The following is a 27,998-nucleotide window of genomic DNA, read 5'->3' as shown; positions in this document are numbered from 1 at the left end:
GTCAGGTTCGAACCTCGAATGAGAAAGCTGCGCCGTAGCTGCTCTCGCCGGATTTTAACACGCATTACGCGCGCCTGTATCCTGCCATCTCCTACCACGCAGCTGGGATTACCATTACGTGACACGCTGCATCGCCCTCTATATTCCTCCCCTCACCTCCCACCTTACCGAACCGGTACACACTAAACTCTCCGCACGAACACCGATCCAGATCCATCTCGAGTCATGAGTGCGAACGATCGGTACCGTCACGCCGAGGTGAGTGTGCCGAACCTCGCCTTAATCATTTCAAACCCCCTACACCCCCCTAACCCTTCTATAATTAATGAAATATTTTTAAAATTCACGCCGACTCGATATTACAATTCCCCGATTCGAGAAGCTAGATCTCCATCCGACTCGCGTGGTTTTTCATCAAGGAATTCGTGCATTCGATTTAAGAAAGAAAAATCAAAAGAAAATAGTGTAGATATATATGTATATGTGTGTTTTAGGTCATTGGAGAAGAGAGAGTTTTGTAGTAAGGTTGGCCTATATTTCTATACCGGACTCCTTTTCAATTGATTTATTTACAAACAGAGGATTTCTTCGTGCCTTCTGGTCTTTGTGTTTTATGTTTACCAGCTTCTTCTTTGCTCTCAAAGCTTCCATTTGGAAAAATGTATTTACGTATTCGTGCGGTTGTTTTGAGTTTCAAATGTAATTCTTTAATAATTGTGCGTGACTTTTTGACACATTTTGTGTTTAGTGGAGGAAATTGCTGGATCCGTCGGTTCTGATAGAATTCTCCTTGATATTTGCTCGCGTAGCGCCAGGAGGTACTTCATCGCTGTGGTTCTTGTCTTTTGGAGGAGTTTGTAAACAGAGTTGACTGGACGTCGACCCTCTTTGCCCGTTTCTGTTTTGCTTCTGTTACAAAGAAGAAGGCCCTGGCACTGTGCCCGTACGACTGAAATCTTCTCACCTCTTGAATCCTCTTTGTTTTCCTTTTTTTTCTCCTCTGACACGAAAGCTTTACGCGAAAATCAACGCCATCACGACCATGCATCGTCCAGCTCAGCACGAGTGGACTTTTATAGCAATTAATTTTTTCCTCCAAAAATTTTGGCCTTTCCAATCGGTCAACAACTTTAACGCTCCGCGTGAGACTATTGTTCGACTAAATTGCCTGGCAAAACTGGGTTAAGACCAGTCGCAGTCGTACCAATGCTCGACTCTTACTACTTAATAAGTAACAACTGCTTCGTTAGGCACTGCAAGTATTATCGACTTTGCTCCTCGTAAATATTTTCTCGATTCTCGTCAGTCACCTTTCATTTTATCGTACGTGTATCATAAATGTTAATAATGGATTAAGACAATTCTTGACCTGAAAAGCTCGAAGATGAAATCCTTAATAATACAATACACAAGAGACATTATAATAATTTTTTGTCAACCGTAGAAGCACAGACAATTTTCAAATAGTGCGAAACGTGCCTGTTTCGACTTGTTCTGAACTGAAATTTTATGTAAATTCGATCAAGTGTTACATTCGATAAAGAATCAAAGACCCGCGTGCTTGGATACATAGCACCATTCACGAAGATCGACATTTCTTATATGCAGCAAAATTTTCCTTGCAATTTTCGCGACACAAATTTAAGTTCTGAATCACTCTCGTTATTATTTACATATCTTGTCATTTTTCACAATTTATCGCACACTTGGCACTATAGACACCCCTCGCGAGGTTCATTTCGATAAATTTACCTTACAAATCCTATTGTTGAAACGGATAATAAAAATAATACCACATCGCTTTAATTATTCACCGATGCTTTTATGCCGAGAGCTGGCATAATTAAGTTTACTTCACTTGGAAGCGTGACAACACAAAATGTGACGATATTTATTGGGTTAAAAATAATCGGTGCTTAGCACTTCGGTCTAAGCAACTTGGCAATGTTGCTATAAACAATGGAGTAATTCACGCGTTAATTTAACGCTCGATTTCGAGGATGAAGTACCCTCATCGATTATTAAAAATTATTAGTGGTATAACTTTTCGCAAGATTGGATATAAATTGAATCGTGTGGTTTCGATTTGATGTAGAATCAAGGGATTTGTGGTGAAGTATGAAATTAATGAGAGTTTTGTGCAGTTTTATTTGTTAGTAATCTTTCTGAAGATTGGCATGGGTTAACTTTATTCATCACCGTTTGAAGAGAAATAAATACTTTTTCTTATCGTGTGGAGAAATTTGGCACTCTCTCGGGTCATTTGTCATGTTTTTATGTCTGTACCTCCGGTGGTTTTCCTACATACAAAAAATATTTTTCACGCCTACTTTTGCCTATAGAAGAAACAGTATGTACAAGGCGTTAAACATTTTTTTGCGTGTCTCGCGTGTTACTTGGTACTTCGAGCGAGCTTTTGAACTTTCTTCCGCTACGAAACTTTTTGCGATCATTGATTGGATAATATTTGTTCGTGTGCTCATCAGCCGTGTGTTGAAATTTCTGGTCGCTATATAAATCAGTCATTTTAGGGAATTGAGTTTATTTCATGTCCCATTCTTCGGTTTTCCTTCGTAGGTGCTAATCGGTAATTTAATATTTGAAGGTTCGATCGATCGAACACTTAAATGAATCTTATGATATACAAAGATCATTTTTATGTAAAAACTTGTGTAAGGCCACAAGCAAATGTAAAAAGTATTACTTTAATATTGTAAAATCGTTACGAAATCTAACTTGACAAAAAATTCTCATGGAAAAATTGTTCAACGTCATACAAAGTCATATATGTTAATGTATGATTCCTCTGAGTTTTGAGAAACATGGTTTTTTCCATCCCAGCTTCCATACGCGGTAAAATTTTATCGCTACCACCTATTATTATTCAAGTGACATGGAAGAGACAACCTTTTTCACTCGGGCATCTATTTTTACGGTTTATCGATTATACCGTTACGAGTCATGTCATTTAAATCTAATCACGTTTAAATAAAAGGTAATGCGCTAACTCAAACTCAAATCTTCTATTGGATATGTACAATAATTTTCTGTTGAATCACAATGTTAATTTAGCAGACATTAATTTATCGATATACTGCAGCAAATATTGAATTAATAATTTTATTTGATATTGCTTAGATATTTATCGGACAATGTTTAATGTTAAATTATCCTCGAAATGAATGGGGTTACATAAATGTTATAAATTATGATTAATGTTTGATTGACCTTATGAGAGTTCTGGAAATTAAAAAAAAAAAAGGAACAGTAATTAGTAGGTTGTGTACAAGAATTTATTTTGGAGTAGTAGATTATACATACAGAGCAAACGAAGTAATTAACATATATTTGTTGGTAGTTTTGCAGTAAAAGGTTAAGAGTAGTTGGACGTGACACTTTTACGATACCATCGAGAGAAGACAGGTAACACGAATGCTTCACGTGTAACGTAGTTTTCTCTACAGCTTTCTCATTTCAAATAACGCAAGAATCTATTCAAAGCTCTGAAAGCTGCGACGCAATCTTTTCAGCTGTACAATTTGATACCTGGGTCGCTACCTAAAAGATTTTTCCTGCTTTTTGTTTTCTTTGCAAATTCAATTCTCTTTTCTTCGCTATTCTGGCAACAAATTCACGTTAAATCGAAGCCAATTTGTTTAAATTCTAAAGCAATTTACATATTGCACTAAAGCTACGGATTTGTTAATAATCATGTTATTTGCGCTTTTAAAATGACTTTATCAGCAAAACGAGTAAAAGGTCGTAAAAATTATATTAATAATATTGAATTTTCTGTGCGGCATTATCTTATTCAGTCCTGTAATCCAGCTGCTATCGGCATTTCATAGAGACTTTCTCACTCCACTTTCCACCAGCCTCATTTACTGAGCTCCTTACTTCCATCTGTTTAACCAAGCCAAATAAGAAAATTGAGGTATGAATGAATGTTGGAATCCCTTAATTGGAACGTTTCCTTTTCAAGAAATACATAGTTCATTTAAATATAAATGAATAACATTTATATTTGTAACATTAATGGCCCGCATATATTTTCTTAAATATGTTTAACACTAGAATTCCGAAATTGTTGAATCAACTAATTGTGGTGATAAAATTGTAATTCCTCATATTTTTTATGTTGCAAGCATTATTGTTTAATGCATGAGCTGTACATTTTCTTGCATCTTGGTTATTAAAATATAATGCTGTAAAAGGAGACAAATGTGTCATTTATATTATAAAAGTAGTAAAATGTAACATTCATTAATTATCTTAATGCAAATATTGCAAATTTTAAACATCTTGGATGTCATAGTCTTTCATAAAAAAATAAAGAAAAACGAGTTGTGTATTTAAATATCTACTGAATTTCTTCTACATAGTGAATATACCAAACTGACAATATGAGTACCGAGGATATGAATGCTAGACTTCATATATCATTGTTAAACACGTCCTTTATTAGATACCTTGTCGATATACATATCTCTCTTAATTAGCGAGCTCCCTTACGAAACGCTCGTTTTCACCGAAAATTGTTTTGAAATTTAAGTGAAACTAAACTATGTATAAGCCGGCACATCTTCATTAATGATCTCGTTACTCGACCAGTTAGTATTTTGACGAAATTAGTTTTTTAATCAGCATTGGGTGTTAGCAAGAAACAATAAAATACTCAACGTGAATCCTATATAAGAGAAAAATTAATATTTGAATTAAGAATATACATGCATGCCTGAATAATTTAAATTTACAGAAAACTGGGTCGTGTTATGAATAAGTTGAGGAAAAGGTTTTTAATATAATGATTCTAAAGAACTAGCCTAATTAAATTACGGTAAACGTTTAATGTTCATAACGTTTAATATTTTCAGAAACGTTAAAAATAGATTTTTTTCATCCTCAAACAATTTGATTTTGATAAATAGGACCTTTCACCATTTTGTTTTGAGGCAATATATTGCTTATTCAAGCATTTATAAGCAAAACTATTTAATTTCTAACTGCAGACCTTGCAGGCTGTATAATCACTATGCTGCACAAGAAGTACATTCTTGACTATACTTTAAGATAAGTTTAGAGTTCTCAGAAGGAGCAATCAATCATTCTCCAAATATTTTATTTGAGAAGAGCAAAAAAACCTTTCAATAGGGTTATCTATATAATTACTCCATAAATAATTATATATTTACACATCAATACAAGTATAATTAATAAACAACTACTCAAACGTCTGTCAAAAACAAACAAGTGTTGTCTTGTTGTGCTCCTAAAATCAAGAATTAGTAAAAAGACTATAATTATTCAGATGTGAATATTAAGAAACATTTTCTTAAGCTCAGATAAATTATTTTGAATCTATGGAAGGTTCCACTAGTTTTTAAAATATTCTTTCGTGATTAATTGTTTATTATTAATCCACCTATCTTCAAAACTTAAAAAAAGAACTATGTATGAGTGTACGCTAGTAGTTAGGAGCTTGTTTGGAAAGGTTAACCGAGTCTAGCAGGCATGTAGTCTCAAGTAAACTTGAGATGAGACCACTGGTGGTACGAGAAGAGACAGGACCAAAGCAATTAAATTACTCGTTTAATCTATACAACATCAGCGGTATAATTTTGTTTGTCAGCACACATTTTGCCGCCTCGTCCCCTAACCCTATCTCGTTTATAAGATCGGATTATTCCAACAATAATAATGCATAAGATATAAAGGTACGAGACGTTATATATACTGAATATTCAACACGTTCACGCATAGGTCAAGCTCATTATTTATAAGAAAGAAAATAAAACAAGTGTTACGATACAGCGATTCCCACTAATATTGTTGACCGAGTAATTTTCACGCAGCTTCGCAACATTGCTGAGTGATTAATTTTCAGCAAGAAAGAAAAATTGATGTTCTTTAACATAATCGTTTAAAGCTAATAATGCTAAAAAAACTTATTTTCATCTTCACGTAAAATAGTGGAATTTTCAGTCGATTGCTTACATGCCAAAGCCCTTGACACACGAGCCGCACGGTTTATTGACATAACCGACTATCCTTTCGACATATATAGATAACATTTTACCAAAAGAAAATTCATGGCGCTCAATGAAAACATTTTCATGCGCCCACGAATTTAAAATCGATGAAAACTTTATGAATGGGTTTTTTATCAAATGAATGGATTCTGCTTTATCGAAATGACAGCTGACAATCTATTGACTGCAGCGCTACTTGATAAATGTGATATATATGACCTTTCGACTATAATGAAAAATAGATTATACATAGTACTATATATATATATACTGCCTCGAGGAAACTCTCAATACTTTGTTAAGCTCACAGTACTGACTCGTGGACTGATTAATCGAATAACGCGTTTAGGCTTTTGAAAGAATAACGTTATTGAAGTTTTTCATTATCGCAAGCTCGAAGAAACTTAAAATTCTTCATGGGCGTGAAGAGTTTGGTTTAAAAGTTAGAATGACTGCAAAAGGTTTGCTTTTACGATTACATTTAGTATACGGAATATTTACGATAATTCTAAAAAGAACTTTTGCGGCTGCGTTTTATTTTTAATCTAACTGCCACTAATACTAATACCATCTTTTTTCTTCGTTATTATTGGTAATGAGATTTTGTTGGGAAGGAGCTAGGAGCGGCCTTTGTTCGCGCAACAGTTGCTGCCACGTCGAGCTGATCAGTAAGCAGCAGTTTGTTAATACAATTAAAACTCGCGTTATCCAACGCTTATTTCTGAATTTTAATTCTAAAATTTTCCGGGTTAACGCCATGCAGTTTCCTCGTCGCAATTTCATCAAGTTTCTTCCTTTAAATTAACCTCGTTGAAGATGTTTATACATTTTTGTATTAGAGGTACATATGCTGTTTTCTGATATTCGTTATTTTTAATACAGTGCAGGTAATACATTTGCTCGATAAGCACTGCGGTTTCTTCCCAGCAATGATATGTAGAAGTACATTGGGAATGATACCCCTGAGGAGAATAAAAAATGTAACTAGATAAACAGAGTGTCCAAACATGATATATCGAAGGATAGAAGAAAAAAGGTACAAGAAACAGCTTACAGAGTGAGGTCTTGGCAACGCATTTCAAGCGTTCATAAATCGATGCTGGCCAATTCTTCATGGTTCCGTAAAGTGGGGCTAAAATTTATACCAACTATTACCATACGACTTAAAATATGTTGGAGTTGTGCCAATGATGTGTAAGCATGCTTGGCACATACTAAAGCGAGCGTTTCTTGTCCCATGTATGAAAAGAAACTGAATTGTATTTGATTGTGAGCTTGTCACTCATGCCTAATAGGACAAATCCCAGTGGAACGCAGAATTGTAAGAAGCAATTTTGCTTCAGAAGAGAATAATCAGTTTTAATGAGCGATACAAACTTGTAGCATTTCCTTTGCTATATCCTTGATTATATATTCTATCAAAAATAAACATTAAGCAATTTTTTTTATTCCTCTAGAGACTCGAAAGAACCTACACTGATCCGAAATATATAAACAAATATAGTTACATTAAAGTATGTATAGTCAAAATATGAGAATTGTTTTTAGATCAATGCTGATTGTTTTGTTAAAAATATAGCACATTATTATAAGACCTTTTACCAAGGGTCGTTTTAATTTGTAGTTAATATTATTAAGAGCAATATAATTTAAAACAATAATGCTTTTATACTACGTACTTGTTTTAAAATATTTAAATTCGTTTGAATTTTATCTCATTTTACGTAGCGTTTAGCTCCCATGATACAACGTATCGTATTATAAGAAACAAATGGAACTTGAGATGCCAAGCTAGGAAAAATGATAAAAGGCCCCATTGTCTGTGAGAGTGAAAATGGCCAACAATTCTTGCGGGTTGATGGGATTTTACGTTTCCAAAAGTGGCACTTATTTTGCTCCATTAACAGAAACAATAAAAAAAAACCCTCCACTTAGAGTTGTTACGAAAAGGCCAATTTTTCAAAAGTCTAACACTTTCTATCAAGATTAAAATACAATAGAACTATTTAATTAAATACTGACATTTCATGATAATATTTGAAAAATAGTTGTGATTTAGTATCATACTAATTGTATATATATTTATCAAATTTATTGTTAATTTCGGTTAAAAACTTAATCGAACACCTACGTCTGCATGTCCTGAAAGGACTTAGAGTAAATTCAGCAGACATTTCTAGCAATTTACATATTCTGATACCTGGAATCCTACTGCTGCAACTTTAAGCTACGAACTTCCGCAATTAGTCCTGTGAACTGTAGGAATTGATTCTAGAGCATATGACCTTGATGTCTAGCCCAAGGGGATGAATATCATCTATTACTATTTCAGGAAAGTGGAGATTAATTTCTTTGTGATTCGATGCGTAAACGCTTTAAGGACAATTCTTTTACAACTATACTTTTTTCTCCCTATAATTAGAGTAAATGAGTGATATCAGGAGAAAAACCAAATTCAAGCCCGACTATTAGCATCCCTTCCCTCTAGTAATATTTTACTGAAAATTATAGCGGTGAACCCATCATTATCCCATAAAATCGCTGTTTTAATACCAGGCATAAATTTCGTCTAATGTGACGCTCATATATGAAAGTACGCAACGCACGTGAACGCTATATTGCAGTTAAAAATCTGATTAACATTTGATTAATGGATAAAGAGCAACGAACTGTTTTCCATTAACAAATAAATTCCGCAAACAAAAGTTCTGGAAACCATTAGCGAAAAAAATCCAGCCAAACATCTCCCTTTTTAAAATACCGTAACTCTTTTCTTATTAAAATAAAATGCATTCTCAAGAGTTTTCATTATTGGTTTCTCTGAATGAGAGCCAGCAGGGCTTTTCTATTTAATTTGCGGCAAATACCGTTTACCATTTTCAGTAATCATTCCAAGCGAGCGTAAATTGAATCAGAACTTCCTTTGCAGAATTCAATCCGATTTACTTAAAGATGATATTACGAGTTTGGCTATTGCTATACCCCTTGGATTGCGTCTTTTGTTTTAACTGGACGAGTGAAAACGTTTAAAAATAATTAATAGTACTCTTGGTACAAAAGCTTATTTTATAAAATTTCTTAAAGTAAATAGCCACGATAAAGGGATATTTTAATGATATTCGTGAAAATTTCTATCACTGCTAATTAATAGAAATGGTCATATCCTCGTTAATTAATGGTTATTAGTCTCCCGGCGACAAAAGATATGCGTCATCCGTGACTATAATTAATTTTCTATCGGGACTGTAATAATTAAAATTCCAAAGGGTATAGAACGCTGCTTTACCACTTATACATCTAAATATTTATTATCAATATCACGATATAGTGTAATTAATTATACTACCACAAAATAAAATGATACTTTTTTATCGAATGTTTATTTTACGAGGAATGGTAGGATGTGAAAATAAAGGGTGATCGTCGATGTTACAGGGTTGGTGAAATGCATCCGTGATGTTACATCGTAGCGCTTCGTCACGGCGCCGGCCGGCGTCGCGAAACGTTGCGATATCCGGCCATCCAGCGGGGATTTCATCGACGGTGGGTCCTCGAGGCCGTCGGGCGAGCGTGGCCACAGAGAAGCCAATTATCTTGCCTCAGACCAGTCCTAACACTACAATGGAAAGGCAACGATCGCCCAGGGGCAGTGTTGTGCCAAACATTGCATTACTGGACACCGAAAATGCTTCCCTGGATGAGGTATGTGTATAAATCTTGTACGGAAAGAGTAAAATGAAATCCTTAAAAAAGTGTGAACACTGAAAGCTACGTGATATTTGGTCGTCTGGCTCAAGATAAACGAGTTATCAATAGCCTCGTTCCTCTGCATATTCTTCGAAGGTACCAGCGTTCTATAATTCAAGAATACTTTAATAATAATCCACTCTCCATTCTGGTACCAACGAGATGTGTAAAAGTTTTAAAAATGGTACCACAAAATTTGAACCATTTACAACCTGTCAATTATATCGAATATAGTAGAGTCTATTCAAAAATATTGTTCTTTCTGGATAGAAAATATACCAGATGTATATAAATACATAATTTACTCTCGTTGCATTTTAGGGTATCGGTCGACGACTTTTGCCCGATCCAGAACAGTACACAGGGTCATCGAGGAGTTTGGCACCGGAAGTGAGTCGTAGTCCACGAAACTCTTTGATCCCCGACGACTACTGTCGAAGTCCTCGTGGGTCCATAGCACCCGATCCTGCGAGGAGTCCTCGCAACAGTCTGATACCGGAAATGGCCGGTCGTTCACCACGCAACAGTTTAACACCGGACGTGTCCCGTAGCCCACGACACTCTTTGGTACCGGATGCCACGTTGAGTCCACGTAACTCGCTGGTACCGGATGTTGCGTACAATAGGAGTCCTCGTAACAGTCTTGTACCTCTGGGAGGTTCAAGGATCTCGCTGATGCCGGAGAACGGAAGTGGCGGGACCGTAGGACTGGCGAACAGGAGTCCTAGGCACTCTTTGGTACCGGAATCGTCGAGGAGTCCTCGCGGAAGCATGGCCAATTTGGATTTTGACAGGAGTCCACGTGGTTCGATTTGTCCCGATATTTCGAGGGCTCCTCGTGGCAGCATCACACCGATGGACGTGGTGGACAGGAGTCCAAGAGGATCGATAGTCTCTGAGTGCTTGAATCAGAGTCCGAGAGGATCCATTGTTCCTGAGACGAATAGATCGCCTCGAGGATCGATTTGTCCTGAAGGCAATAGGAGTCCTAGAGGCTCTATAGCACCACACGAGGAGACTAGAAATAGATCGCCCAGAGGCAGTATTGGAATGAATGATGTCGAACGTCACTCTAGAGGTTCCATCGGCGGAGTCAATGATGAAGAGAATAGGAGCCCTCGAGGAAGCATTACCGGTGATGCCATCGACAGGAGTCCCAGGGGTAGCCTGGCTGGTGGACAAGATAGAAGAGCGCCTAAGACTGGATTGGCTTTGCAAGACCCTAGGAGAGCTTCGGCTGACCAAGGTAAGCCATCAAATTGATTACCCATCTCTCCTTCTCTCTTGCACTTAAACACACGTACACAAAGTCTCTACCCTTGCCTCCTTCCCCATTTAGCCTTTAAAAGCCTTTAAGAAAAAAGCACTCTACGGTTAATCACTCTAGTTTTTATTGCAATCTTTACTGATGTAACATAGCAGAGTCACGTTTCTTTATTTTTTAATACAAGTCCAATAGTTTGACAGTATTGCAAAAGTCGGTTAATACCATTATTGGTGAGCTTGAGAGCACGTTGCTAATAGCCATGTATATAAGGTATTGATCTTTGACCTCTCGAGTCTCGATTGCTCACTCCCGTCTCTGAACAACTCCGGATGTAGCTTGAATGATTAGAGTCTGAAGTGTAGACGGTAAAGTTTCCGAAATTCGATAAGCAGCCACTGATCAACGATACGCTGGATATGTGATGAAAGATGGCCAGGATCTGATGTGTGGGTATTGGAATTCAAGTCAGTATTTGATTTGATGGCTCTCAGACGATCGTATCGATTTCATCAATATGTTGCTTCAACTTTCCATGATTTTGTGTAATAAAAAAATCAATATTTAAATTTCGTGTAAAATTTGTCAAATCTTGTGTCATTTCACACTACAAAAAGTGCTTTTCAACGCAATTATTTTGTTTCTATATTTTAAGTGGTGGAGCATGTATATAATTTATTAAATCTGCGTTGCACAATTCGCTTACATCGAATCGCAGATAAGTAGCGCCAATAATTTATTCATTTGTTTAAAAAGAATCATATTCTATTTATAGACTCTCAGATTCAAAGGTTAATTCTAATTAGTTTTAATGTTATAATTAGGAGATTATGTGCTTTACTTTATGTAAAATGAATAAAAGTCGCCAAATTAGAAAAAAATATCTGAAATTCTAATTGAAACTAGGATTTTACTGAATGAATTACATTAATTAAGATATTCGTGAAAATGTGGTCTCAACCTTTTTTCCTGAATCTATTAAAGCTGAGTCTAGCAGGAAATTGAATGCACACTCTCCGCGTCAAATTGCACGAATAAGCCGACGGTCGAAATAGCTTTGGTAAAAAAAGCACAAAAAAATCAGCTAAACATTTATTTCTAAAGTTTTATGCTTACGACTATTTAATGAAAAATACAGTATTTTATTTGCATAAAATAATAATGAAAAAATTGAGAAAAAATGTTGGAAAGTCGAATGTTTAAAGAAAGAGAAGAGAGGAGGAATAAATAAAAATATTTTGTGTCTGGCAATAGCTGGGAAACTATATGTATAGAGTCTGTAAAAAATAGGAGATAAAAATTTTATAGTGTTTGTTCTTGGTCTAGTATGACCTTATCGCATGACGATTTCAGGATCGTATAACGTACGTGCGGGGTGGTGGAGAAGAGAAGGGGAGGGGGAGGGGGTATTCTTGAAGAAACGAGGCAGATATGGGAGAGTTCTCTTTTTGCATCTAGCTACGACGCTGGTATAATGGCTATACGATGCTCGTTATAGCTGTTGAAGCTCAGGGGCATCTCGAGAGGCGAGGTCTCGTTCGTTCATTCGTTCCTTCGTTCTACTTACGGCGCGAAGATATCGAAACCGATAGATACGGTTAATACGTTTAGAGCGGCGGAAATTGGTTGCCAGAGGAGATATAGTATCACCAGCATGAAACTCGATAATCCTCGCAAAGCGCATCATGCTATCCAACTAGCCTTTTTTTTGTTTTATCGAATATTCAACCCTAATAAGAAAAATTGGCTGTTCCTAATTTCCTATAACCCTCGTGATTCAATCAATACCTTCATCGAGTAGCAAATAATTCTTATTTTCATGTAAATTCAATAAACAACAAATTATACCTTCACCGAGACAACATTTCAATTACAAACGAGTTTTTGAATCTTCTGACGCAAGCTCACATCCAATTTGGCTGTGCGGCTGCAATACCTATCAGGTATCAAAGCATGGCAAAGCAACCTCGACGTTAATTTAACCGCATTAACCCTGCTAAGTTAATCTTGGGAATGTGGATTTCGTATTCTCTCTTAACAATCTAGCCTTGGCTCATACGAGCTCCCGAATCTCCCCAATGCTATTATAGCCAGAGTATCAGGATCTTCAGAGTCAATCCTATTCAAAATTGTCTAAAGAAAAGACTAGCATCTAACGTACTAATCACACTTACCTGTATTTCAATTTGAACAATAAAATAAATTAATATTCGCTTATATATATAACAGGTAAATGATTATTTTAATTATCATTTGGATGAGCGGTAATAATTAATGAAAACCTACGACAGTAGTATAGCAGTAAATTTCTCAGTGTAATTATTGTTGATACTAGAGCAGAAGCTCGTTTCACACTACGATGTGATACTTGCAGCAAAGTGATTCCAAGCATGGTTCGAGTTCTTGTAATTTATAGCAAAGGATCTTGAAGTTCTTGTCAAAGCAGAAATTCTGCAGAGTTAAGATAATTCTAAAGCTGTCGTGTTTATCATCTGGAGTTACCTATCCTTGTTTCGGGAACAGTTATATGTACACGAAGCATTTGTGTAATATTAGCTGCATTGCCAAGCTCATTGTTGACCCAGCCATACTTATTATCAAGTTGGATTATTATTACTCGAATAGTTTAATTTATCCAGAAGAAAACGCATCGGCATTACGTTTAATCTTTCGTTTGATTAACGTTTAGGGAACGTTGCTAAATTGAATTTAAACATTATCGTGACTCCTGATCCTTCCGATCAAGATTCTAAAAGGATAGTGGATTTTCCAGGACATTGAATTTAAATATTTGTGAGAGGCAACGGAGAGCAGCTTAAATAATCTGGGAAATTGGGGGAATAGTGAGAGTTATTTATTGATCTAGAAGTTTAACTTGGGGAAATTAAGGAGGCGTTAAGCAACCACCTTAGAGCTAGTAATCGATTACTCGTTGTCAGATTGGAATTGGCATTTTTCCCAAGTCGAGGATTGGTAGAAATAAAAAAAAGCCTCGCGAGAGAATTTGTTGACTCGTCGTAGATTCACCTCGCTACGATTGCACGTGGAGGATTATCCCGCTGCAATCTGCTGCAAATGCGCGTCAAGATAGCTAAGGAAGATTCATACCTGCATTAAGCCTCCATTCGTTGATGTATTATTCAAATAAAAATTCTATACAGTTATCTCAACATTTTTTATTTTTTCAATTTTTCTTTTCTCCTCTCTTTTCAGCAATTCTCACAGCACGATACATACAACATATAAAATCAACCTTTTAGAGCCAAGCCATTCTTCGTAGTCTGGATAGCAATTTTCAACACGTGTTTTGCAACATAAATTATTCCTTTCTTTCCTGTCATTTATTTATAATAATATAAGCCTACTACAGTATATTTGTTCCTAGTTTTTCGTTCAGCAAAAGTCATTTAAAAAACGAGTCTTCTCGTTTGCTTATACATACGGCAATTGACCGACTGTTAACTGAAAAGATTGAGCAGGCATATGTACTATGTTGGTAGGTCTATTGTTTCTTTGTGCATTGTTCACCTTTTAAAGTTCTATGCAATTTCACCCATCTTTCCAAAGGTAACCCCGTGATATTTATTCAAACTCGAATATTCTGAACGAATAAGATTGATATTAAGAAAGTTTTTAATCTTTCCAAAATAAATTAAAAAACAGAATATGATAAACATATCAAATATAATTAAAAATTATTATTTTTAAAAATACTTTTACAAAATTAATTTCAACTAAATAGAAGACTAAAACAATATCTATTCGAATGAAAATGTTAGACTAGTGTACATTCTAAAATTTCGTGTGCTAAAAGGAGAGCGTTATTTTAGGAAAAAAAGATAAAGGTAGAAAATATTTAAAGCATAAACAGGGGCTATAACATAGCAATTCTCTTTTGAAGAATGCGTGATTGGTGAATGTAGCGGAAATAAACATGTGGGTGTAAGGTATACACTACAGTATATATATATATATATATATATTTATACCGTAAACGCATATGGAGGGAGAAAAGGCTGACGTAGAGCAATTTCTGTACAGGTAGTGCAAGAAACCGAAGTTCCTCTCCGTACCGTCAAAGAGATGTGAACTCCGGGAGCGTGAAATCCGGAGGTAGTGGGGGAGCTCAGGTGAATCTTGGATATGGCACAAATGCTTGGGCCGAGTCTAGACGAGCAAGCAGTTCAGTTTCTCAGGTAAGTAAAGCCTTCATAGGTGAAATTTCAGTTTGAGACTGAAAATTTTATGACCTTCCAGCTAGTGTCCTTTTATAAGAGACAGTCTACCCTTGCATTATGTATACAATTCGTGTCCACCATATCCGACCTTGACAGCAAGGTACATATAATGCGCTTGGTGCATTACTCGATAAAGTCATGTGAACTGGTGGGCATTTGGGCTCTCTATACCAAGCCTCCTTAAGCGCATTAACATATATATATATGTTTTCCTCACTCGTGTGAGTCACCCTTACCCCTTTCTATTCTTTACCACGTAAGGTACGCTATTTCAGTAGAAGTAAAGAGCATTTGTTGGACCACCCCTTTTCCCAATTGCTTGTCGGGTCATTCTAATTCTCGGTGTAAATACTTTTCGTTCGATCGGAACTGTTGGTCCGCTAGAAAAGTATGGCGCACGAATACTACCTTCTCCTGTTTTTCTACTTTTCTCTGTGTGTAAATCGTATAATTCGTAATCCTGTAAATAAATGTTTATTGAAAATACAATATTGTCTTTATTACGTTGATTTGGAGAAATTTATTTTTTTTAAAGGACCTTGTTTGTAGTTACTTTAAAGTATTACCGTTAGCATTTTATTTTATATTTAACTGTATTCACACTGCTTTTTAGATCAGAGTCAAAAAGAAGAGTTTTCTAATTGAGCAATTTAAACCTTGTACCGAGGTAGTAGAAATATAGTGATATGTGTAGGGTACGGTGTTTCTTATGAACGCAAGTAGTTATGGTCGTGCGCGGGAGAAACTCTGGCTAGAAGCTATATATCTAGGTCCAAAACTGTACTATTCTCGATTACGAGACCATTTTTTCGATCCAGATTAAGAATTATTAGTTGCTTCGTTATTAAAAATTAGAAATACATTTGGTATATTATAAATGAAATAGATTGAAAAAATCAGCTAAAAAACTTAATTTTACCAAATCCTCATATCGAAAAAAATATATGTTTTCAATAAACGTATATTTATAGGATTAGAAATTAGTTGGAATACGTATAAAGAAAAAGTAGAGAAAACGAGAAGGCAATCATAGTCGAGGCACATGATTATGTTTAGGATAATCTATGAACAATAATTAAAACAAGTAAATGTTTATAATTAAATAGTTTAGTCGTATAACTTTGGAAATAATTAGATGAATAAAGAAAAATATTGAAGCAACAACAGCTTTACGTTTTGGAGCGTTAAATTTGTGAATTTTAATATCGTCGATTGATAAGTAAATTTGACTTTTCGAGTTGTTGACAAATAAAAATTAATAGTTGAGCTCGCTATCACATTAGCAAGGATTAATGTGAATTTACGGGACTCTTTTCAAAAAGGTTTGAATTCTTTTTTTTGTACATTTTACGCGTTATACTCGTAGCTGAAAGCGCTGCCTGGCGTTGTTTGCCAAATGCATTTCCTTCGCTCTGATTCACCACTGGCTACAAATGCGCCAGCAGTTCTTACCCCCTCTGCTCATCCCCTTTTCCTGACTACGTACATCTATTCTTGTGACAAAAAAAACAGACCAAATATCTTCCAAACCGACCATACTATTACACTTTCGGAGAACCGCTATTTTGCTTCCCCTATAGAAAGCTGCAGCAGACATTATAAACTCCAAAATAATGGCTATTAAATGTAACGCTCTCTAATGAAGAAAAACACTTTTCTCACCGAAACACATCAATGTTTATTTTTATTTACCGCACTATTATTTTCTGCTCAAAGGTTCATTCAATTTTCTACATTAATAAAAGCTTAAAAAAAGTACAAAAAAAAATAGAGATATAGAGTATTGATCTAACCTTGCTGTTTCTTTAGCTTCAGACATTTTTAGGAGCAAGTTGCGTGATGATGTGTTAGAGCAATACACACTATCTCGCTCAAAGGAGGTGTAACTACTATACACCAGCCAATTTTCAGCCAAGTCTCATGTCAGACTATCCTTCATCCTGTCTTATACTCGGGCTTTCTGTAAATTCCTCCTTTTCCCTGTGAGAAGTTTACGAACGGTCAAAGCTTTTGTGAAGATTTCATCCTTAGATTGAAAACATACGTTTCTATGAAGTAGTACACATCAAATCTGACGAGATAAGAAATCAATACAGTTTCCTTTTTGTTTCTTCGTTTTTTATATACCAGCAAATACCGACTTGAATGTCTTCGCGACTTTAGATTTAAATTGTGTTGACAGGAATACTGTATTTGTTTGCATGCTAAATTATGCAACCTTATCGTAGTAGGAATTTTAAGAAACACTAATGGAGGGGAGTATTGGCATGAACATAACGTGAATAGCACAGAAAAGTTGGAGAATCGAGTTAAGTCTAAAAGACCCCAACTAACAAGCTCCCAAGGGTTAATACAACTTTATGCACTAAATTTATCAGAAATCAATATTTTTCGTCTTCCTATATAACGTATAGCTGCATTTATATAAAAGCAGAAATAAAGTGATATAGTCGTTGCAAGGTTTTTAATAAAGTATCACATATATTCTACAATTGTAAAAGAGCTCAAGATAATTATGAAAATATTTGCACAATCGAACAAACGATTTCTATAAAGCGTAAGAAAATCCGAATTTCACGTTAAACGGGTTTCCATGCGAGGGACGGATAATCTATGGGTAATTCGAAGGCGTCGTTTTCAACAAAGCCTGTGCATCGATGAAATTTTGGTGCAGTGAAAGATTCAATAGATACTCGCGTGAAGCGAATATTCCACTGAAAGTGCGCGTCGAGAAATTCGAACGAGTCCGCTGCGTGTGGGTCAAAAGGGGTCGCGACACCGGTTTCTGACAGTTGGAATTTTCTTCCTTCTGCTTTATCCTGGATAGACGTGAAAAAATATACGCACGAATCCCAAGTGAGATCGACTTTCGACCTTGCACGAGAATCAGGCAAAAGCGTAATTGATATGTCACTTAATGCTGACACTCTCCTACTGGATAATCTTTCTATGGACATTTATTAAATTGCCTTCTCGAAAACTCGGTACTCGTTGAAATCCGATCCTCTCGCGAGATTGCCTACCTTCCGAAAACACTCGATTTCTAAGCTATTGTCCAATTTTTATCATTCAACATTTTTGCAATAATTTCAAACCAAAAACTGCATCTGCAAAAATAAGTTTCGTATCTCTCTTCGACTCGACCCAGTTTTTCCTTTCGTTTTCTACGTCGTCATGTCAATCAATATACTTTGGAAGGTTCGAATATACATTTACCGGCACACACATACACACAAGGATTCCTCTGAGCAAAACCCTTCGTGCCCTGATTATATGGGACGATACATCAGAAATTGGGGGTGAGGCATCAGTGACATAGAAGCGATTTAGGTCCGGCGCGACGTACCAGTAGCCAGTAGAAATTTACCGCTGTGGTCAGACGCGTTTTACTAAATTGGGTTCACATCACATTCTCATACCTCGGACAGATATCGTGTCTTCTATATTATATATGATACACATATATATACATATATAGAATTACGCAATTTCTGCACATAAAAATCATGACAAAATTATTATATATTTTGAAAATTTGTTTCAAGAGCCGAAACGATGTTTTTTTTTACAGAAACGATTTGGGTCCTACGGGACGTATCAGCAGCCAGTAGAACTTTACCCCTTTGATCAGACGCGTTTTACTAAATTGGGTTCAAATTACATTCTCGTGTCCCGGATAGATCTCGTGTCTTCTATACTATACATATTAAAGCAGTATCATTAAATCCTGTAGTATAAAACATCATTACCCTACTAAAAGTAGAAAAAAAAAAAATTATTTCGTGTCTTCTATACTATTATGTATAATCACACCACTTTTGCACATGAAAAATCATGAAAAAATTATATACAGTTTGAAGAATTGTTTCGTGATCTGGAACGACGTTTTTTACAGGTTTCCGGGGACGAGTCGCGAAGGTTATGCAGTGGGAGCGTTAAGATACCTGAGAAAAGCACATCGGCTGCTGGAAATTTAGGGGTAGCTACCTATGGTTCCCTGGTATTTCAATTGAAGGACGCACACTTGGAAGCGAGTGGCACCTGCGATTTCGTGTTCCGTGCGCTAAGGGTGGTTAGCAAAACGATGATAGTGACTATATGCCTGACTTGCCTCTCAACCATGCCCATCCTGATGTTCATCTTCGGTAAGTCGGCCAGCAGCATGATGAATCGTGTTCAACGACCATTACTGAACGGTTGGAAACGGCACGAAAGGCATATCTGCCAAATTGCATAACTGATACAAGCCAACAGCAGCATCCTGCACATTTCTACTTTGATGAATGATTCTTCACTCTCCGTACGCGTACACAAAACGGAAATGGCAACTGGAAACTATTTAATTGCATATTATTATTATAAAGCTATTGCTAAGTATTCAAACATAGTAGTACTTTGCGTTCGACTCTTACAGGTGAGTCCCGAAGACCCGTCGGAACTCACCTGCGTAAATAACAATTTAAGTGTCGTCGTAAAGTTTATCTGGCAGTGACCAACAATTGATAAGGACAAAGGACAATTCCTTGGAAATTCTGTTAGATCCATAAAGGGAGTAGTCTATTGCCAGGGGGCCTTGATGCACAGAGGAGTATCTTCATTCAAACTTGGGCTTATAAAGCTTAACACCAACAGGGATTATAGGCATATAAATTGCAGTGATGTTGCTACGAATATGAGACAGCTAGAATATTATAAGCTCTACCTCTACCATTTATTGCACTATAGTATAGTATTGTAGCACGAAGTAAATTATTTTAATGTAAGGAGTGATTATAAAGTATTTTGCAAGAAACGAAGAACATTCTACCTGATTCACTGCCAAAACTACGAAGGAGTAATATGTAGTATGCTATTTTCAGTAGAACAAGTAAATAATAAGAGACTGCGTTGGCAGCAGTTGATTCAAATTGACAGAAATTTACACTTTTTCACTCCATTTATGCTTCATCTTTAATTTAACATTGGCCAAAGCTTTGAAGCGAGCTAGATTAAGTTTTCCACTTTCAAAAAAGCTCTCACATTCTATTTGACAAATAACGAGTGCGAAACGAGTTTACTTGCATCGCGTAAAGCCAGACTTTTCCGTTTAATTAACTTGGGCGATTCGCGACCCCTTAACTCGCTTCGGATTGATCGAAATTGCCTTATCGAGTACCTCGGGAATGATAGGAAATGAATTTGAGGATAAAAGCTCGAGCGAAGCTTCGCGAGTAAATGTAATAAACATTTAAAGTGGACACGTGGCTTGTTTGGTAAACGGTTCTTAGCGCGGAATCAAAAAATAATGGTAGGTTCGTCGAGGAACAAAACGGAGCAGAATGGTTGGGTTAAATTGTGCAAAATGCCTGGGGGGTACACCGTTTCCTGACTAATTAACCCCGGAGGTTTATGACACGCGAGCCAGTGGCGCACTGAGCCTACCGCATGCAAACCTACTTAATTTCTCGGCCATAGTCCGTGAGTAACTCTACCGAGGCATAGATTCTCAACCTGATTTACAACTGGGAGCAAAGGTGCATTCACCTACCTACCTGTGCTGCTCCTCAATCGATAATTGCACAACTACTTCCTAAAACTGCATTTCATGGAAAGCAAGCTCTTCCGATTCCCACGTGGCTTCCTTTTGAAATATGCACAGTCGCAAATGCAACTCATTTTTCTCGGAAACCATATAACACTTGCTAAACTCAAATTGATATTCGTTTTAACAATAAGTAGAGTTTATATATATGTATAAAAATATACGACGACATAGTAGCTTCACCTTTCTTCAATCTATTATTATTATAATTATTATATATTTATATCATGCAAATTTCATTTCTGGCATAAATATTACTCCTAATTGAGGAACCGTGTAAAACTTTGCATGTCGCGCTATCCTTACTTGGACATCGAACCAGGACGTGACATACTAACGTGGAAGTCAGGCAATGTAATTAGTATTAAAATATTCATTGACAGTGGTGATAAAATTTGCGCTGTCGCTTTAAATAATACCCAATTACCGAGTAGGAGTTGCAGAGAGAGAGAGAGAGAGAGAGAGAGAGAGAGAGAGAGAGAGAGAGAGAGAGAGAGAGAGAGTTTGCAATAGGATTAATGGCAAATTTTCGTCCACGATGCAGTGTAACGTTAAATAAGCGTTTTCCCTATTTCTTCTTTTTTTTCAGGACTAAATTACATCAGGGACTGCCCACGCGAACCACGAATACCGGTTTACATGGTCGTGGGTGGTACGTTGGGCACAGTTCGAATGTTTTGGGCACTCTATTCTCAAGTTCGTTCGAGAAGACCGGAGGTTCTAACCGTCCCAGGTGCCAGATCACATATATCACCCATGAAACTGGCCTCTATAGTTTTATCGGGCTTCCTCGCCGTTTGGTTCGCGTTAGGTAAGCAAAGCGAGATTCTTATCCAGAATTTTCCACAGATTTATATATACTATTCCACTGTGCGCATTGCTATTCTTTAATCTATCGTCGATTGCTGCTATTTCCCCGATATTTACTGAAACTTCTCTCTTAGAGTCCAAGTTATACCCTTTGAAAATTGCCAACGTAAGTATAGTAAGCATAGAGAGATACAAATTCTATTTAGCTTTCAAGCGATATAAAAAAACTACCTGTGCAAGGATGTACGTACGTATTCTTGCGAAACTTTAACTTCCATGCAGAAACTCGTGCTTAAAGAGGCTTTTGCTTGTGTAAGCTGTTATTAAAATTGCATGTATAGGTGCGCAGGTAGCTTTAGGACTGCTATATGTACAGTTGTTTTTCACGACGTGCAATCTATAAACGTCTATACGTGGACTATAAAAGGTTGTAGACAGTCTACGTACGACCCAGCCATTTATTTGTATTTAAATGTTAAGCTGTTGACCTTTCTCGTCAACGATAAAACATATTGCTCCTAATATTTTTGAAAATTCTTCACAAAAATTCTCTCTGTCATTTTTATAATAAAACCTATATTGGTGTAAATAAACATTCAAGACTAGCTATCACCTTTTTTTACATTGTTTTTAAAGTTAATACGTATGAAACTGTGGGGCAGAGCGTGAGCTTTTGAATTCTCTTCCCTTTATAAAAATATAATTAAAACTGTCCCATCAGCAGCGTTCGAAACAAGGTTTGCTGGAAAAAAATATGACATTGCTTTAAAATCCCCGGAAATGGAAACAAATATTTGTTGTCAAAATTGCATCAGCCAAATAATAGAATGAAATGGTATAGGAGGGAAAAGAATTGGAATTGGTCGTAATGGAAAATAATGTTTTGTTTCAGGAAACTATTGGATATTACACATCCGATGGCCGGATTACCAGTCTTCGCTGTTCGACCCAAACCGATGGTGCAACAAAACGCTTTATATATTTTCGTTAGTGCATTTGTGTATCGTTTATACGTCGCTGGCCGCGAGTGTATTGGTGGCTCTTGGTCTGGCGTTTTGCAGAATTCTCGCCTGCCCTTGGCCAGAAAGGTAAATAACAAATAATTTCTCCATTCATCGCTATTATATCAATCAAAAACTTTATTTTCTCATTCATCAGTTTGTTCAAAGTGAAAGAGGTCAATATATAGTCAGCCATCCCTTCAGTTTCGCTTTCATTGGCGTATGAAACGTTTATGAATTATTAATTTTACAATGTTTACGAATGTGCGGAAGATCGCAATTTCGAGAGAAAGCATCGTAGATTTGTTTCCTTCGCTGCTGGTTTCCTCGGGAGAAATTTAGCAATTTTTTAGTGCCCCCGGCCACATTTGCCTTGCACTGAGCCGAGCTCTCACGTGGATCTCGCGTTGCTTGGATTAGCCAGTTTTTGCCGTCACGTGCAAAGTGCACGCGAGCCCTAGGCGATTCACAGAGGAACTTTCGCTGCGGAAAATCTTTAAATCGCTCTGTGATAATTAGCGAAGATTTGCTCGCGTGCAATTCGTCTCGAATGCGTTACCAATTTTTTGCTACGAAACACTGGCATTCTTGATATTTCAGCGGACGTGCATGCGAACTCCTATTTACGTTAGGCATTTATACTTATTGTTAGTCAGCAGTGCGAAATTATCGAACGACTCGAACTGTGCGATGCAATTGCATTAAAGAAATAAATTTGCAATATAAGTATGGACAAATATTAAAATTCAGTTTTCTTTCGTTTTACATTAAGCTGATTTTTTATTGAAAACCTCTTACGAAAATCTCATTTTATATGCTTTCTTATAATACTATGCTGCTCTCGCGCACGTCTCCACTTTATTTAAAATAAAAAGGTCTAATCTCGTAAGTGTTGCAAGGTTTACTGAAATATGCGATGAAAAATATCAAGTGTATTATAATTTTTCTTCTATTAATACTAAGCTGTTAAAAAGAAAGGTTTAGAAGTGATAATATAGATAAAATTTGTAACACCACTTTATACCATATTATAATATAAAAGCATCCTTCATGGTGCTTCCAGCCTTTATTAACTATATTAATATAAAGTTTTTATTGCAATCTTACTGCTTCTACGTGATTTTATAAAATAGATGAAAGATTTATTTCGTTTAAAAAAGTACCTATCCTCTGTGTGTGTAGCCAAAAAATTATATTACTTATCTTAATAGAAGATCTAAAAATGCTTTGGATATACAACCCTAAAAAGGGGTTGAAATATCTTAGAATAAAACTTACATTGTGCTTTATGACGAGGCTATTCCAGAATGTATTAGAATTTAAATTTTATTATCCCAAAATGTTCTTAGTGAAGTATTCTTCATGCAAATCAGCTGTGCAAAGAAACCAGCTGCTTTAAAATTCTAATATTTTTGATTGATCCTAAATGGTGCAAAGTTATACCCTGTACGTCATCATCATAAAATTTCTATATCCAGCTGAACATAAACTTGACGAAATTCATTTTTGAAATAATTCATTTATGCGTATAACAATATTTTAAAGGACGATAACTCGTGTCGCTGTAAAACAATATAACGCGAGACCTTTTTTGCAAACTCAAATATTTCATGCTAGAAAGTTTCGCGAATATTGAGAAGCAGCGGATTTTGGATTGAAGTATATAGAGCCTCGCTATATAACATCGCGTGTGAGATAAACCATTTTTTCCAGCGCTCCCACACCTCGACTCGTTTGCATCGCGTGATCGATAAAAAAAGACAAGTCTGCTCCTTTTCCGAGGCTAAGAGAGTAAGCTAAGAGTATTTTTTTCCAGTGTCGGTCTTTCGCGGCATGAAAGCTCAGGCTAACGAGCCTTTTCCGAGCGAGCGAGGCACGTGAACGAGAGAGAGAGAGAGAGAGAGAGAGAGAGAGAGAGAACTATGGAAGATGGGGGGGGGGGGGGGAGGAGGTGTGAACAAAAAGAAGAAAGCACCGAATCGTTGAAAGTCGGTATAAAAGGGAAAAATAAAACACGAAACTGTGCATGTATATATATATATATGTATAAACGAGAACGAAGTTAATACTCGCCCCGTCAAAAAGTTCACTTTTATATGTATGGCAATGTGAAATGTTATAGAGAAATGCATGTGGTCGAATAGTTAAAAAAAGTTTCTCGTTCCGACATGGTTATTAAATAAAGAAAAAAATACGTGGAATTTTTGTTGCTCTCAACTGTTATTCTCACGATGTTGAATTGAAAATACGGAAGCGGATCATGCCCTAATTTAACGTCTCGTGGAAAATCAATAAACGTCTTTAACTTAATTAACTCTGCTGTAATTTAGCCGAATATTTATTTTCCATGTAGCTCTCGCTCGAGAGTGTCGGTAATCTGTAATATTCGCGTGGGAAAGGGTGTAGGATTTTACTGTCACTCGTCGAGTAGAAAATTACACGAGACACGCAGATCTTTGTATATCAGCATGAGTTTGCGAGAAAACTGATAAATCAGGAAGCGAAATAAGGTCACAGGCTAATTTTGTGCTCTGCGGAAAATCGATGAGAGTCTTAATCCTTAAGTCCTGAGATACCTACCGCTTCTGTGGTATTAAAGCTGGAGCTATGTTGTGGAAAGGCTTTCTTTGTAACCTTTCAGAAATATTTCCGTCTGTTTCGGAGAAAAATATATATATCTATCCCACTGCCGAATAACTATTTCTTTCGACTATCTATTTTTTGGTTTCTCCTCGAACAAGAACAAACGATTGCACAGAGAGCGAAAAGTTAATCGTTATTGGAAATCGTGAAAGAGAAAAAAAAGCAGATTACTTTAATTCACAAGTTTTAAACGTTAATTCAATTATCCTGATTGTCGGTGTTTGTAAAGACTCGACATTGCAAAATCTCGTAATGGAAACACGTTTTATTTGGTGGTAGGTGGAAAATGGTAGAGTAGAAGTTGCATTGGAAAGTCGATACATTGCTGCCTAACTTGCTGATTGGAAAGTTTGTTCGTTGGCAGATTATTCGTAGGTAGTTGTAAACTAATTGAGAGACCACCGGAAAGGCAGTAAGAGCTCCAATTTACTCTCGTCGTTATTGTAAAGCGATGTGTAAAATTCCTGAAGCTTTTCGTTGCTCGGAACCTCGATGAGTGTGGAAATTAATCAATCATGGTACAAAATATATACAGAGAATTACAAAATTTTGTAAGGAGATTAGATTGAAATTTATGGAACGATACTATACGTGAGTTATTTTAGTAGTAATAAGTTCATACAGGCATTGCTCACGTGTACAAAAATGAATGGGTGTAAAGTTTTCAACGTTTATTTATAGAAAAAATTTTATGCACCGTAATCGAATGATACTTTCCAATTAAAATGCATAGGTTTTAAATTGATAAATAATTAAAAGAGTGTGGAAGAAAGAAAGTGTGAATTATTGTTCGTATTATAACGAGAGTGGATTCGATTGGTTTTCAGGTACAAATAACCACGGCGGTCCGTTCGTCTGAGGGAGGTTCAGCAGAAGCCAACGACCGGAGGAGGAAGCGGGCGGCATTTGGATACGAGTAGGGGCTCACTGAATGGGAAAATCTTGGAGGAGGTCGATGAGGAGGACGAGGAGGAGGAAGAGGAGGACGAAACCAACGATAAACTACGATTGAGGAACGAGTGCGGCAACGAAATTGTTCAGGAGATCAAGTACTGTAGTCAAGTACAATTTCGGGCACCCGATATCATCGAGTTGTGATCAACAAGCGAGAATACTGTGTCACTGTATAATTAGTATAATTGAAATAGTTCACGTTTTATGAAAAAGTGAAAGGTTAAGGTGATTAGTCATCCAAGGGGAAAGAACTGCAACTTCTTGAATAACGAAATATTCGAACAGGTGGATGTGAGGGGGGGGGGGGGATATAGTGATAAACTATACTTGAGGAAAGAGTGCAGTTTCAGCCACCTGGTACCATGGAGTTGTAACGAACCAAGCGGGAACATCGTGTCAACGTACAATTAGTAATTACGGTTTAGTACTTTGTGGAAAAGTTAAAAGCTGAGGTGATTAGTAATTAGAGAGAAAGAACCAAGAATTTACTGAATGGTAAAATACTCCAACACGTTGATCAGGAGGATAGTGAAAAACTGTACTTGAAGAACAAATGCAATTTTGGCCATGCAGTATCATCGAGTTGTAACGAACAAGCGAGAACATTGTGTCAACGTACAATTAGTAATTAATATATAATACTTTAATGAAAAAGTGGAAAGCAGAGGTGATTAGTAATTAAAGAGAAAGAACCAAGAATTCACCGCTTGGCAAAATAATCGAACAAATCGATGCGAAGGATAACTAAACTGTACTTGAAGAACGAGTGCAATTTCGACCACCCGATATCATCTAGCAGTGATGAATCAAGCGGAACCACTATGCAGCGTTGAATTAGCTACCTGCCGGCGCAATAGGAGGGTGGAACGCCCGAGGAATGAGAAACACAAAGTACGTTACATAAGGGAAAATGAGATTGAGAGATTAGAAATGGAGTAGTTTGAGCAAAGAAAGAAGAAAACGAGTGAAAGAGATAAAAATGCAACGCGCGAGGCACTATATTTATTTGTACACTAAATTAGGACGCTTCGATAGGCACCACTGAAGAATGAATAAGGAGCGAAGAGAGCGGGCTGGAATTCTAGGGACGCAATATCATCAAGTTTGGCGTAACGAAGAAGGACGTTGAGTTGGTTTGCGTTTGTCGAGATAAGGGTAAAAATGTCCCATGGCTGAGTAAACGTGGCTGGAAGAACTAGAGTGATATAATGAGACACTCGAGGAATTGGAAGCACTGTATATGAAGTGAGGAATCGATGGGAAGAGGAAGAGGAATGAGAAAATGGGTCGTTTCAGCGTGGGAAGCACGAAGTTCAAGTAGGAAGATAAACAGGGATGATGATGATGGAATAAAGTGGGGGTGTGAGAGGAACGAGGAAGTTTGGGCTTTACGGTTCCGAAGTAGCTTGTAATCTGTAAGACTTTGGTGATGCTTGGTAGCAGGGGAATTCGTGTGACGTGGGGGTGGAAAGCGAAGGGACTTGGGTGAGGGAAGATAGGAGGAAGATTAAGGGAAGAGGGGGAATAAATAAGAGGAACCGAAGTTGAGATGAGAGTGGTACGTATAAGGATGTATAAGGGAAGGGAGGGCTATTTTCTGAGGAGGAAAAAAACTGGTGGGGACCAGGGAGAAGTTTGAAAGCATTTTGGAGGCAGAAATTGCGTTGCATAAAGCAGGGCTGAAAAAGGAATATTCAACGACCAATGGAAAGAACGACGAGCGTGTGTAAC

General features: G+C 36.7%; 1 protein-coding gene across 1 annotated transcript; it reads left to right on the top strand.

Moving 5' to 3' along the window:
• Positions 1-32: 32 nt before the first annotated feature.
• LOC136778635 (TRIO and F-actin-binding protein-like) lies at positions 33-26,549 on the top strand. Its single transcript, XM_066735661.1, has 8 exons — positions 33-258; positions 9,465-9,731; positions 10,098-11,022; positions 15,082-15,236; positions 19,174-19,423; positions 21,449-21,670; positions 22,562-22,757; positions 26,141-26,549. The coding sequence occupies exons 2-8, from the start codon at positions 9,486-9,488 to the stop codon at positions 26,148-26,150; spliced, it is 2,004 nt and encodes a 667-aa protein (XP_066591758.1). The 5' UTR covers positions 33-258; positions 9,465-9,485; the 3' UTR covers positions 26,151-26,549.
• Positions 26,550-27,998: the final 1,449 nt, after the last annotated feature.

This window comes from Prorops nasuta, unplaced genomic scaffold (genome assembly GCF_024137725.1).
Source record: "Prorops nasuta isolate Cenicafe-Biocafe unplaced genomic scaffold, Cenicafe_Pnas_1.2 PNAS00002, whole genome shotgun sequence".
Classification (NCBI taxonomy): domain Eukaryota; kingdom Metazoa; phylum Arthropoda; class Insecta; order Hymenoptera; family Bethylidae; genus Prorops; species Prorops nasuta.
The sequence above is the reverse complement of the archived record's forward strand: the minus strand, read 5'-3'. Positions and strand labels throughout refer to the sequence as shown.